This window comes from Bos indicus, chromosome 12 (assembly GCF_029378745.1).
Source record: "Bos indicus isolate NIAB-ARS_2022 breed Sahiwal x Tharparkar chromosome 12, NIAB-ARS_B.indTharparkar_mat_pri_1.0, whole genome shotgun sequence".
In the NCBI taxonomy this organism is placed as follows: Eukaryota; Metazoa; Chordata; class Mammalia; order Artiodactyla; family Bovidae; genus Bos; species Bos indicus.
In genome coordinates, this window is record NC_091771.1 from 88,031,343 (window position 1) to 88,045,366 (window position 14,024).

Genomic DNA, 14,024 nt, shown 5'->3' on the forward strand with positions numbered 1-14,024 from the left:
AGAAAGTCACACCCGTCTTCCTGCAGGCCTTCCTGGAATGCCAGGTATCCCTGGGCTGTCGGGAATCCCAGGGCTGCCCGGGAGACCCGGCCAGATCAAAGGAGTCAAAGGAGACACTGGAATCCCCGGTGTGCCCGGCTCCCCGGGGTTCCCCGGCGTGCCCGGCTCCCCCGGAATCATGGGGTTCCAAGGCTTCACGGGCAGTAGGGTAAGTGGATGCCTCCTGGGAGCGCCTCTCCCAAGGCCTGCTGGCCCGAGCACGCGGTCCACAGCGCGGGACTGACAGGTCCAGTTAGGGTCCACAAGCCAAGCTAACATCTCACTTGGGAACTGAATGCCTCTGGGAAAGTCTCTGCGCCTCTCTTTGCCTCCCCTCTCAAATGTGGGGAGATAACGGGACCTGCCTCGCAGAGCTGCTCTGAGGCTGCAGTGGGCTCCTGAGTTGGGATCCGGCGCATTTGCCCGGGTCAGCCTGGCAGAGGGCAGGGTGCAGTCCTGATTATCCCCGTCACCGTGTCACTGACGTTATTAATTGCAATAAAACCGCCACTCTTGGGACTTCCCTGACAGTCCACGGTGGAGATTCCGCCTTGCTTTGCAGGGGCTGCGGGTTTGATCCCTGGCCGGGGAACCAAGACCCCACACGCCATGCAGGGTGTGGCCAAAAAGAAAACTGCTGTGGTCACTACTTTGCAGTTTAGTAAGAACAAGTGTGTGGACCATCTGCTATTACTATATTACACTGGAAAACTTGAGGACTTTTCTACAAAATGACGACATAAAAACCTTGAGAACTGGTTTTAGTGCAATAGCTGGGTATGCTCACCCTTCAGAACTGCACACCTCATGAACGGCCTGTAAGATGGTTTCCTGTTTGACTTTGCTCCAGGGTGACAAGGGCGTTCCCGGGAGAGCAGGCCTCTTCGGCGAGGTCGGCCCCACTGGTGACTTCGGTGAGTGCTGCTGGGAGAAAACAGGCCACCCCCGATCTAGAGCACCCTGGGCAGCATGGGGATGGTGGGCCCACGGGTGCTCTTAGTCATGTAGAAGCAAATCACTCGCATTCAGGTTGTAGCACCATAGAAGCTACAAAAGCAACCTCAGGAGACCTGACCTCAGCCACCTTTTCCGCACATGACAGGTGACATCGGAGACACGATAGATCTCCCCGGGAGCCCGGGCCTGAAGGGGGAGCGGGGCACCACCGGAATACCAGGTACCCAAGCCATCCGCGTCCCCCGTCCTCTGCAACCCTGCCCCTCCTCTGCAGTCACTCGTGAGCTGGCTCGCGCACTGTGCCATTACCTAGTGAGCCCACGGAGCACGTTGTAGGGCTGGTCTGAGGTCTCCAAGCCCAACATGCAAGGAAGAGTGGGATTTTTTATTACATTGAGTGTGAGGACATCAGGAAGCCTGTATCTCCCTGCAAGGGAAGATGGCGAGAAGCAGCGCTTGGTGCTGGGAGTCGCTGCAGCCTCTAAACTACCATATAAGCCTGGGCTCCTGGGATGATGATGCACAAAGCAGATGATGCAATGGCCGGAGCCCCTGCAAGCGGTGAAGGGTCTAGAGGAAAAGCAGGTGGAGTCAGACCCCTCTCCTGAGTAAGACAGCAAGGAAGGCAACCCCCCCAGCCTATGGACGTCAGGGGGTGTCACGCCCCCTCTGTAAGCATCACTGAAGTTCAAGGTCAGAATTCCTGCCAGTGGTCACATCCCAAGGGGCTTGGACTAGATGCTCCTTCATGGGTTTCTATCTCAGGAGACACCCCCCACCCCTGGCCACGTGCTCCTAGGAATGCTCAGGGTGAAGGAGTCTGTTCGCGTGATGGACCAATGAAGAGGGTGCTAAGCTGGTGCTTTAATGAGAATGAGCTTCAGGATGGGAAGGGGTGGTCGGTCTAGCTGAGGTCAGATCCTAAGTGACACTTAGGGCCAGGCAGCCCCGCCTACAAGCTCTTCTGGACTCCTGTGGATCCATCTTTTGGTCTCCCGAAGGCTCTCGTCCCAGACACATGATGCCTCAGGCTGGCTGGATCTCCCATCCAAAATAATCAGTGTCCCAGAAACACCAAAATGTGTGACCCGGAATCTAAGTCTGCCAATAAGCAGCTTTGCCCAAGGAGTTCATTTAAAATGCAGATTCCAGGAGTGATCCAGACCTGAAAGGCTCAAACATTTCCTGCTTGACTAACTCCCCAGATTCCCCAGCACCACACGCATCAGCAAGTGCTCAGATGAGGGGTCTGCCACTCAGATGAAGGATCCACTGCTCAGATGAGGGATCCACCACTCAGATGAGGGATCCGCCACTCAGATGAAGGATCTGATGCTCAGATGAGGGATCCGCCACTCAGATGAGGGATCTACCGCTCAGATGAGGGATCTGCCACTCAGATGAGGGATCTACTGCTCAGATAAGGGATCTGCCACTCAAATGAGGGATCTACTGCTCAGATGAGGGATCTGCTGCTCAGAGGGATCTGCCACTCAGATGAGGGATCCACCACTCAGATGAGGGATCCACTGCTCAGATAAGGGATCTGCCACTCAAATGAGGGATCTACTGCTCAGATGAGGGATCCACTGCTCAGATGAGGGATCTGCCACTCAGATGAGGGATCTACTGCTCAGATGAGGGATCTGCTGCACAGAGGGCTCTGCCACTCAGATGAGGGATCCGCCACTCAGATGAGGGATCCACTGCTCAGACAGAGGGATCTGCCGCTCAGATGAGCCATCTGCTGCCACCTACCAAGGCACCAAACACTGTGCCTCAGAGCACCACGGCAGCTGTACACTGACGTTTCTGAGGCCAGGAATTCAGGAACAGGGTGGTTCTCATGAGACTCTATCGTGAGGTCGGCAGGGCCGCCTCACCTGAAGGCTGGACTGGGCTGGACCACCCAAGGCTGAGGTGGTCTTGGTGGGAGGGCCTCTCCTGGGGCTGCTCAGTGTCCTCACGACGAGGCAGCTGGCTTCCTGCAGAGTGGGGACAGAGAGCAGAGGCGTGTATGGCCTGGGCTCGAGGCGGCACCCTGTCCTGTCCACGGTGTCCTGGCTCACTCACTCCAGCACTCGGAGTGGGAGGGGCCGCACAAAGCCGTCCAGACCACAGGCGCTGCGCGGGGGTCGGGGGAAATCAGGCTGAGGGAAGCACAGGTTAAGATCTGCATCCCCACTCACAAGGGGAGCACCCACGGGGACACAGCATCCTTTTCCAGGCACCCTCGACCCCACGGGCCTTTATCCTCACCCCTGAACCCCATGGGCCTTTACCCACACCCCCGACGCCACGAGCCTTTACTCGCATCCCTGATTCCATGAGCCTTTACCTGCACCCCTGAACCCCACGAGCCTTTACCTGCACCCCTGAACCCCACGGGGCTTTACCCGCACCCCTGAACCCCACGAGCCTTTACTCGCATCCCCTGAACCCCACAGGCCTTTACCCGCACCCCTGAACCCCATGAGCCTTTACTCGCACCCCTGAACCCCACGGGGCTTTACCCGCACCCCTGAACCCCACGAGCCTTTACTCACATCCCTGAACCCCACGGGCCTTTACCCGCACCCCTGAACCCCACGAGTCTTTACTCGCATCCCTGATTCCACGAGCCTTTACCCTTACCCCTGACCCCAGGGGCCTTTATCTGCACCCCCGACCCCACGAGCCTTTACCAGGCACCCCTGAACTCCACGTTAAGCCCCAACTGCACGGCAGCTGTGGTTTGATTGTTCCAAGCAGCGCATCTGTGGTTCCAGGTCAAAAGGGATTCTTCGGCGAGAGAGGCACTGAGGGTGATATCGGCTTTCCAGGAATCACCGGCCTGGCTGGAGTCCAGGGCCCCCCTGGATTCAAAGGGCAAAAAGGTAAGGTCCAGCGGTCACACCGCCCTCCTGGTGCGGCTGAGCCCGCGGTCTCCGCGGGCCCAGAACAAGGCCGGCCGGTTCTGCCTGTCAGCTCGTCCCCTGCAGTCACAGCCAGGAGCTCCCCCCGCATGTCCGTCCCCACGTGCACACAGCCCGGCTGTGCAGGACGCGTGGGACTGACGGCCGAGTCTGTGTGTCCGTCTGTCTCTCTGTACCTGCCGTGACAGCCCCCTTTTGGCGTCTGAGTCGCGGAATTCGTCAGAGGCCGAGTTACAGGAGGGAATCCCTTTGGTGATTTTTCTTGCTACTGTTGTGCTCGCTGTTTTCTGGCGTTTGTGACCGCAGGGAGGCTGACCCTCGGAGGGTCTCTGGGCTGTGCCCAGGCTCCCGTGTGGACCCGAGAATGACAATATGCACACACGAGCTCTTCTGATGCCCAGGCTGTGCTCACACCACCAAGGCCACGTGAAGGGGACGCTGGTCCTTACCCACCCAGCCCCTTAGCTGGAGGCCAGGAGGCCTCGGGGCGCCTGCATGCCCCCTGAAGGATCTATCTGTCCCCCAGGCTTTCCAGGACTCACAGGGCTCCAGGGGCCTCAGGGAGACCCGGGACGGGCCGGAGCGCCTGGCATCAAAGGAGACTCTGGCTGGCCGGGGAACCCAGGCTTACCAGGTAAGAGGAACCCCCCCGTCCCAGACACCATGCCTGCGGAGAGGTGTTTCCTCCCCAGAAGGCTGAGCACAACCTGCCGGGAGACCTCAGGGTGATCCTCGGTCAGCACCCGGGCAGTGCCGGCGTGGGGATAGCGGCGAGGGTCCCCACAGAGCCGGGACCCGTGCCGCCCTTAAAGGGCCTGGGGGCTCCATGGCCTGGCCTGGACAGCCCTGCTCAGGGGACATGCCCTCGGCCGCTCGCGTGTCCAGTTCAGGGGGCGCACCCTGACCCCGCCTTCACTGCCCCCATCACAAGAGGAGCTGTGGCCTGGGTCCCATGTCCTGCTTCAGAGAGGCTGATCTCCAGAAATCTGGGGGGAAAGACACGGTGCCAGGCCGCAGCTTCCTAGCACAGCTTTTACACACAGTGACGCGCGTGTCAGGAAGAAACACCCGCAGCACTGCCCAGCCCCCCTCTGGCTGTGAGGAGTCTGTGAAAAGATTCCAGAGAGACAGTTTTTAAGTTAATGTTTCTCTCCGGCGACGTGGGAGGGACTGACTGACACATCCCAGTATTTGCTGAGCTGCTTCCTGGTGGTCCCACCTTTGAACACACCGGGGGCTCCCCTGGGGGCTCAGATGATAAAGAATCCACCTGCAATGCGGGAGACCCAGGTTCCATCCCTTGGGGAAGATCCCCTGGAGAAGGGCATGGCAGCCCACTCCAGTATTCTCGCCTAGAGAATTCCATGGATGGAGGAATTCCTGGTGGGCTACAAGTCCACGGGGTCGCAGAGTCAGACACGGCCAAGCAACTGACACTGAAGACGCTGGGTGGACGACTGTCCCGCAGCAAATCGAACCGTCTGGCTGCACTGGGGGTCTCTCTCTGCTCTCCCGAGAACTAACCCTGAGGCTCCCCCACAGGTCTGCCCGGACTCCGAGGCATCAGCGGATTGCACGGTCTGCCAGGCAGCAAAGGCTTCCCGGGATCCCCAGGTAGGAAGCCCCGAGGCCACGCCCAGCAGTGGGGGACCCTGGGGGGCCGTCGGGGACTTGGGGTAGTCGGGGGCTCAGAGAGCTGGACAACCTGTCCCTGAGGCCGCAGGGACTCGGTCCCACCGGCTGCTGCACAGACCGGGGGGCTTACACAGTAGTGGGGGCTCCTCACAGCTCTGAGCCTGGAGGTCCGGGGTGGGGGTGCCGGCGTGGGTGATCCGGGCGAGGACCGTGTTCTCGGCTCTTCTGTGTCCTGACATAGCGGAGATGAGCTCTTGGGTGTCTCTTCTTGGTGGGGGCCCACCCTAGGGGCCTCCTCTAACCCCGATCACCTCTCCAAGGCCCTCCACCAGATCCCACCACGTGGCCTTAGGAATCAACACGTGGGTTTGGGTTCGGACAAGACAATTGCATTCACAGCGGTGGTTGGTGTAGAGGGGGCGGGCGGGGGCTGCCTGAAGGAGACACAGAGTCCATCGTCTCCGAAAGCCAGTGACTGTGAGGTTTGCATGGCTCCCCGCTTCTGTGACCTCCACGCACCATCACGCACGGCTCCGTTCCTCACTGGGAATGGAATCCTCTTTCTGCTTTAAGCTTCCTTTTTACGCTTGGATGTGCAAAACTCTCTGCCACTTCCCAGATATTTCTTTATTTTAAACTTAGGTCCTTTCATCTTAAATCTTAATGCTCGGTCATCACTTCATTTTTAAAATGTATTCACTGGACGAGTAATATTTGTAAAGTGTACGATTAATGTATCTTTTTTTAAACTTTTATGGTTTTCTTTTCAGATCATAAAAGTTACTTATGTTGAGAGGAGAAAAGTTTTAAAAAAATACATGTAAACAAAAACAAATCTCCTGTGGTTCCTCCTCTGCTTTTAGATTAGTCTTTGTAGCTGTTTTATATCAGCAAGAGTTCATCTTTCTGTGGTAAATTTGGGTGTGTGTCATTGTATATAAAGTCACACACTTATCCTTCAATTAAGGTTTCAATTCCAGTTTAAACACCCAAGTTATGTTGCTCTTTCCTGCCACCCACCGCTTTGAGTTCCTGCTGTGTGCGCAGAGCAGGTTTTAAACAGCGCTTCCCTTTTACGCCTCGGATGAAGCATCCGGAGCCCCATCCAGGAGCCTGGGGACCCTGGGCAGGTCCTAGCTCAGGACCATCTGCATCTCAGGATACGAGCCTTTTTTGAGGGGCCTTGGAGTTCCCCACTATGAAGTGAAGGGCTCGGCTTCGATACCCAGGGTCCCTTCTGAGTCTTGGGCTCGGGGGCATCGAGGCTGCTAGGAGGCTGAGGTCTCCACGCTGTCGTGGGCTGCTCTTGTTTCCAAGTCTCCCCTTCCTCTCGTGAGAACAGACTGCCTGGTCCAAGACACTGAGTTAGTGTGTTCACCCGGCTGCAGGTGCAGACGTCCACGGGGACCCCGGATTCCCAGGCCCTGCCGGGGATAAGGGTGACCCCGGAGAGCCCAACACCCTTCCAGGCCCCACGGGAGCCCCGGGACAGAAGGGCGAGCGTGGAGCCCCAGGTGAGGACCGCACCCCAGCATCACCGCCTGCACCCCCAGAACCAACCATGGTGCCCATGAGTCTGAGAGATGAGCCGTCAGAGCAGGCCGGGTGCTGACTTCTCTGGGGAGAGTTCCCTGCTGCAAACCTCCCACTGGTGTTCCACGGTTCATATACCCCATCCCAATCTTATTCCATCGGGGTTAACTATTGACCGCCCCGCCCTTGGAGGAAGGAAGAGATCAGGCTGCATCCCCGTGGTGCCCCCAGGGCACCAGGTGTGGGGCCTCGCCCACCACATGTGCACAGGAGTGCTGGGGAAATGACTGAGTGAGCGAGGGCGTCGCAGCCCCTGAGTCCTGCCCATGTGCCAGCCTGGGGCGCGGCAGGAACAGGCCAGGGAGAGGTGGTCTCAGGTGCTGAGAATGAGACCCCTGCCCAGCCCGGCCGCCAGCCGCCAGGCAGGACCTAAACCGACGGGGGCGTGTGGACTCTACACCCGGCATCTCGGAGTGGAGGGCTCCCAGGCGTGCGGCATCACCCAGTGGGCTTTGTTTTCTGACACCTGGGCCCTCCCCCCACCCCCCGGCCCGGCTCAGCCCAGCGTCTCATCCGAGGCGGCCTTGAGCCAGGCGCTGCCTGTGGAGCCAGCGGGGGCGCTGGACCCGACAGGTCATCACACCTGGGCCTCCAAGACCTGGGTCTGAGAGCTGGTGCTCAGGTCAGAATTACCCCTGAAACCAGAACCATCGGCCCCTCAAAGGGGAAGGCAGGCCCTGAGGAGGCCAGCAACCCCACCTCCAATGGATGGGGGAGCACAGACCCCATCATCTGATTCCCCCCCAGGGCCTGTGACCTCCCCTCCACTTACACTAAGCAGAAACCCCAGTATCCGTTGGTACCCAAGTCCCAGCCTTGATCTGAACCCCAGAATCCCCTGGTACCCGAGCCCTGGCCTTGATCTGAAGGCAGGGGGAGGAGGGGGCCAGCCAGAGGGGCCGCACCATGAGTCCAGGGGGCTACTGGGGCTCAGACGGCCCCGCTCGGGGCTGGGGTCCAGGCCCAGTTCAGCAGCATGGACACCTGCCCCGAAGCTCAGCCCCGGGACAGTCCCGTCACACACGGTTTCCTCTGGGAGGCACGTCTCAGTCTTCCTGAAACTCTGGACAACACTTCAGTGTGAAGTCTGGGGGCCGATCAAAACAGCCAGGTCATCCCCAAAAAGCACAGACAGGCAGAAAAGGCCCTAGATAGACATTACGGGAGCCTGTTGACATCCTGAGTGGGACTCAGAGCCCCACTCCTGCTTATCCAGGAGCCCCGTGGGGCTGCCTGGGGCCACCAGTGAACCCCAGTGAGGAGGTGAGATGCTAGTTCAGCCGCTGTGGGCCGGGAGGATGGACCCACCCAGGACACTTGACGTCCAGCTGGAGCCCGGGATCCTGGGGGGCGGCCCGGGGAGGACAGGAGCAGCCGCGCCACCCTCTGTGGGTCCTCCCAGCACGGGTGCTCCCTGGGCCCCCAGGGCTGCTCTCAGCCAATGCCCGTTAGGTGGCCCCGGCAGCTGGCTGCTGAGCAAAAGGCGTGCCGGAGAGGGCAGCCTTGCAGCAGAGGCAGGGCCACAGGTCCCATGGGCAGTGGGAGAGGGCTGGCGGGCGTGTGGGCAAGAGCCCGCTGTGGGCACCTCTCCGCAGCGGCTCTGCTCCTGGGCGGGCTAGGGCATGGAGAAGGGGTAACCCAGGATGGAGAGCTGGTGCTGATCAACTTCCATTTCCCTCCCAGGGGAGCGAGGCCCAATCGGGAGTCCTGGACTTCAGGGCTTTCCAGGCATCACCCCTCTCTCCAACATCTCTGGGTCACCAGGGGACATTGGCGCGCCCGGGATATTCGGCCTGGAAGGTGAGCGGGGCTCACACCCTGTGGGCTGGAACCTCTGGACACAGAAGCCTGGTCACTGCAGGCAGGGGACGCCCCTGATTCCCCCTTGAGGACGTGATTCTGAGGGAGACAGGCCGGGAGGGAAGGAGGGCCCGGGAGGGTTCCCTAGAGGAATCGATGGGCTTTCCCAGGTGAAGCAGTGGTAGGGAACCCGCCTGTCAATGTGGAGACGCAGGTTGGATCCCTGGGTCGGGAAGATTCCTGGAGCAGGAAATGGCAACCCACTCCAGTATTCCTGCCTGGAGAATCCCATGGATGGAGGAGCCTGGTGGGCTAGAGACCATGGGGTTGCAAAGTCAGACATGACTGAGCACAGAGGAATCAAGTTATAGCGTCAGAACGTGGATGCCAGGGGCCAGGGCTGGGGAGCGGAGCGGAGAGGGGAGTGTTCAGTGAGGACAGAGCTTCAGCTGGAAGATGAGCGCGTGTGAGCGCGTCCAGGGAAGGATGGTGGTGACGTCTGCAGGATGAGGTGAGTGGACTGCAGGCCTCTGAACGGGCGCACTCCAAGGTGGTTAAAATGGTAGACTTATGTTAGCATATTTCAGCACAATAAAAAGCAAAGCTAGCCTCCCAGGGTTACACACTTGCCGAAGCCCACCCCCCAGGGGTGACTTTGCGTGCTCACTCGCCTCTCTCCGGACTGACGCTGGCAGGTTATCGAGGGCCCCCGGGGCCGCCCGGGCCCGCAGCTCTCCCCGGAAGCAAAGGCGATGAGGGGAGTCCAGGAACCCCCGGAAGCCCCGGGACCAAAGGATGGATCGGCGACCCCGGGCCCCAGGGCCGGCCTGGCGTGTTTGGGCTCCCAGGAGAAAAAGGTTGTAACATGGGTGGTGTCCCAGGAGGAGGGAGGGCTTCTCTCGGGGACACTGGTCAGAGATGGCTGGAGACCCCCCTGCACCAGGCCCGCATGTCCTCAACGCCCTGCTTGTCCTGAAGGGCCCAAAGGGGAGCCAGGATTCATGGGCAACATAGGCCCCACCGGGAGCCCGGGCGACCGAGGCCCCAAGGGACCCAAAGGAGACCGAGGACTCCCGGGTGAGTGGGTCTCGCGGGGACACCTCGAGGTCACGGGGCGTGCCGGGGCATGGGGTGAGCAGGGATGCTGGAGGGGCTGTCTCTGCAGAGCGAGGCGGCTCCGGGAGGCTGGAGAGGGGGTCCACGCCCGAGTCAAGACCAGAGCAGCGGTTCTCAGGCCTCACCTGGCCTTTCTTCCCCCTTCCAGGTGCTCCCGGTGCTGTGGGGACTCCAGGCATCACAGGAATCCCCCAGAGGATTGCGATCGAGCGGGGCCCAGTGGGTCCACAGGGCAGGAGAGGCCCCCCAGGGGCTCAGGGGGAGATGGGGCCACAGGGCCCCCCCGGAGAACCAGGTGGGAGCCCAGCCAGGGGGCGCTGGGCGGGGGCTGGGGGGCCCTGCCTGCTCTGTTTCTGCCCGTCCCTGCCGGGGGCACTCACCCGTGTACCCGCGGCCCTGCAGGTTTCCATGGGGCGCAGGGCAAGGCCGGGCCCCAGGGACGAGGCGGCGTGTCGGCCATTCCGGGATTCCGTGGAGACCAGGGGCCCGTGGGGCTGCAGGGACCGGTGGGCTTCGAAGGTGAGTGATGGGCAGGGGGCAGGGAGGTGCCTCAGCTCCGCCGTGGGGCTGACAGGTGGACCGCGGAGCTCAGGGAGGGGTCGGACGAGCCCCGAGATGAGCAGCGCTGAGGGGCTGCCCCCGAGTCCGGCTCCCGGGTTATCAGGACCCACCCCGTGACCCCTGCCCCTGGCAGAGCATGTGGCACGGGGTCCCTGGCACAGGCTGGCCTCCTTCCTTCCCATGAGACATCAGGAGGTGGCTCAGAGAAGGAAGCGGGTGACGTGCTCTGAGAGACAGGATTCCTGAGCTCGCAAAAGCTGAGGACAATGAACTACAAGTGACCGATCACATTATAGGCACCACTGTGAAGCCTTTTATCGTCGACTTCTAAAAATTATCTGCATGCATGCAGGATGGGATAGGCCAGAAGTAATAGCCATTCATGCAAAAAAAAAAAAAGTCCTGGGAGTTGTTGTAATTCACCTGCACTTGGTTTGAGCCAGTGACATGAGTGCTGTGCACGGTAGAGATAGGCTGCATGGTCACACCCAGACCCCAGCAAGTGTCCACATCACGCCGCTCGAGCAGGAGAGCCTGTGACGCGCGGGGGAGACACCACCTGAGACACGCATAGTGGGGGCTGGTGGGGGGGCGAGGGGCGAGGGGCCGCCCCGTGAAAGAGACAGGGTCACCAGCTGGAGGCGGATCGGCCGTTCTGCGGTATCAGGGGCAGAATTGGGGCCCTGGGTGGACACGTGGGGAGTCGGGTTTCTAACCCAGGAACGGCCGCTCCCCGAAGGTCCAGCAGGGAGCCTGCAGCCTGGCACAGAGGAGGCGGGCAGGGCTGGACCGCAGTGCCCCGGGCCCCTGCACAGTGGCAGACGCTGCAGTTCCCTCGGAAGGAGGTGCCCGGGGGTCAGCTCAGGGGCCTCTGAGTCCACGGCCCCCCATCCAGCCCCTTCATGATAGCCATTCCACGTTCCTGAACGGGGCGGGGGGGACTAAGTGAGGGTAAGTCCTCGCCAGGAGGCTCTCGGTCCCCAAGGGCAGAGCCACTGACCCCAGCCTTGGGGACGTGAATGTCGCCGTGTGCGCCGCCAGCACGTGGGCTGCGGTCTGTGCAGCAGCTGCAAGGCGGCCTCTCTGTCTCGCCCAGGGGAGCCGGGCCGCCCCGGAAGCCCCGGCCTGCCCGGCATGCCCGGCCGAAGCATCAGCATCGGGTACCTCCTGGTGAAGCACAGCCAGACCGACAAGGAGCCCATGTGCCCCGTGGGCATGAACAAGCTCTGGAGCGGGTACAGTCTGCTCTACTTCGAGGGCCAGGAGAAGGCCCACAACCAGGACCTGGGTAGGTACCGCCCGCCAGCCGGCCAGCCCCACCGCGGGTGGCAGGACCCAGCGGCCAGTTACTTCCTGAGTCCCCGGAAGGCACCCGGATGCTCCAAACCCGGGGTCGGGACGGGGCACTGCCCTGTGTCCGGGGCCCTCTGTAAGGGCAGGGGGGAAGCGCCAGTGGAGGCCCCCAAGGGATCGGAGAGCCAGAGCTTGCCCCCTGCCCCGCCTCGTGCACGCTGAGCTCTTCGGGTGGCCGGGGCGTGGCCGGGCCCTGAGTGGGCGGGGCACCCGGGACCCCGCCTCCTCACACACTCAGCCGCCTCCCTCCGTTGGCCGGTGGCCGGGGCGTGGCCGGGCCCTGAGTGGGCGGGGCACCCGGGACCCCGCCTCCTCACACACTCAGCCGCCTCCCTCCGGTGGCCGGTGGCCGGGGCATGGCAGGGCCCTGAGCCGGCCAGGCACCTGGGGCCCCTCCTCCGCGCACACTCAGCCACCTCCCTCCACAGGGCTGGCGGGCTCCTGCCTGGCACGGTTCAGCACCATGCCCTTCCTGTACTGCAACCCCGGGGACGTCTGCTACTATGCCAGCCGTAACGACAAGTCCTACTGGCTGTCCACCACCGCCCCGCTGCCCATGATGCCCGTGGCTGAGGAGGACATCCGGCCCTACATCAGCCGCTGCTCTGTGTGCGAGGCCCCGGCCGTCGCCATCGCAGTCCACAGCCAGGATGTCTCCATCCCCCACTGCCCGGCCGGGTGGCGCAGCTTGTGGATCGGATACTCCTTCCTCATGGTACGTGCTGTGCACCTGCTGTGACTCGGAGCACGGACCCGGGTGGAAATCGAGGTCCTCTCCCCTGCCACCTGTGGCCGTTTTTAAGACTGATCAGGGCGGTTGTTCAGGTTGGGCAGTGCGCAAAGGCACCTGGCCCTTTGTGAGAGCGGGAATGCAGCCTGCGCTTTGCTAATCCAGCCGTGTTTGGCCTGGGGCTGCCCGAATCTGGGTGGGACACAGAAGTTTGCCACCAGGCCTTTTTACAACCCTAATGAGGACGATTTGGCTATCTTGACAGCATTCCTTACAATTTGCCTGTTTACTTACCACTATCACAGAGAGAAAGTAAAGTCCAGAGGGGAGGCTGGGTCTTGTGTTGCGTTTGTATTTATTATGACTGTTGTAACTCCCATTGTATTGACAGGATACCCAACATGTTAAATGTTTCATAAACTATGTCAATCACATTATATATATATATATATAATGCAGTGTTTGCTCATCTTGTCAAAACAATAGGGAAAAAACCCTGGAATCTAGGAAAGGAAGGAAAAGGTAAACAAGAGTTGATTTTTTTAAACATTTTTAAGGGATTACTGCTGCAGTAATTTGAAGCAACAGGATCACTAGGTTCTGTGCAGGGACAGCCAACATTCTACCTTAAGGGGCTCCTCCTGTCGGGGGACCTGGGGACAGACGGAGCAGCCCCGTTTGCCCCTGGGTCACAGAGGAGGAAGGGCTGGACCCTCTATGTTTTAACTCCCATCGTGAAATGAAAAAGGAGCATCTTTGTCATGGAAATGCTTGCACTGTATCCTGAAGGTCAGACAGCCCTGCTCTTACGAGCATTACATCTTGAGCCACGTCAGAGGAGAAGGGAGAAGCACACAGGCGCTGGTGGTCAAGATCCACCAGCAACGCAGGAGACATAAGAGACGCCAGGTCAATCCCTGGGTTGGGAAAATCCCATGGAGAAGGAAGTGGTAACTCATTCCAGTGCTGTTGCCTGGAGAATCCCATGGAAAGAAGAGCCTGTCCACCAGTTCGCATAGGATCAGGCTTCTCCTGTCCTTCATCATCCCCCGGAGCTTACTCAAACTCATGTTCATTGAGTTGGTGATGCCATCCAACCATCTCATCCTCTGTTGTCCCCTTCTCCTCTTGCCCTCAATCTTTCCCAGCATCAGGGTCTTTTCCAATGTGTAGGCTCTTCGCATCAGGTGGCCAAAGGATTGGAGCTCCAGCTTCAGCATCAGTCCTTCCAATGAATATTCAGGGTTGATCTCCTTTAGGATGGACTGGTTTGATCTCCTTGCAGTCCAAGAGGCTCTCAAGAGGCTTCTCCAGCGCCACAGTTG

At 60.3% G+C, this 14,024-nt stretch overlaps 1 protein-coding gene across 1 annotated transcript in view; it reads left to right on the forward strand.

The window, feature by feature from the left end:
- COL4A2 (collagen type IV alpha 2 chain) overlaps positions 1-14,024 on the forward strand; it is a 158,699-nt gene that overhangs the window by 143,459 nt on the left and 1,216 nt on the right. The window contains exons 34-47 of the mRNA XM_070800477.1: positions 27-208; positions 890-953; positions 1,142-1,216; positions 3,765-3,872; positions 4,438-4,545; positions 5,454-5,525; positions 6,935-7,060; positions 8,823-8,939; positions 9,635-9,796; positions 9,918-10,016; positions 10,204-10,350; positions 10,458-10,574; positions 11,713-11,904; positions 12,398-12,684. Of these exons, the coding sequence (XP_070656578.1) occupies positions 27-208; positions 890-953; positions 1,142-1,216; positions 3,765-3,872; positions 4,438-4,545; positions 5,454-5,525; positions 6,935-7,060; positions 8,823-8,939; positions 9,635-9,796; positions 9,918-10,016; positions 10,204-10,350; positions 10,458-10,574; positions 11,713-11,904; positions 12,398-12,684 (1,856 nt within the window). The remainder of the gene's footprint in view (positions 1-26; positions 209-889; positions 954-1,141; positions 1,217-3,764; positions 3,873-4,437; positions 4,546-5,453; positions 5,526-6,934; positions 7,061-8,822; positions 8,940-9,634; positions 9,797-9,917; positions 10,017-10,203; positions 10,351-10,457; positions 10,575-11,712; positions 11,905-12,397; positions 12,685-14,024) is intronic.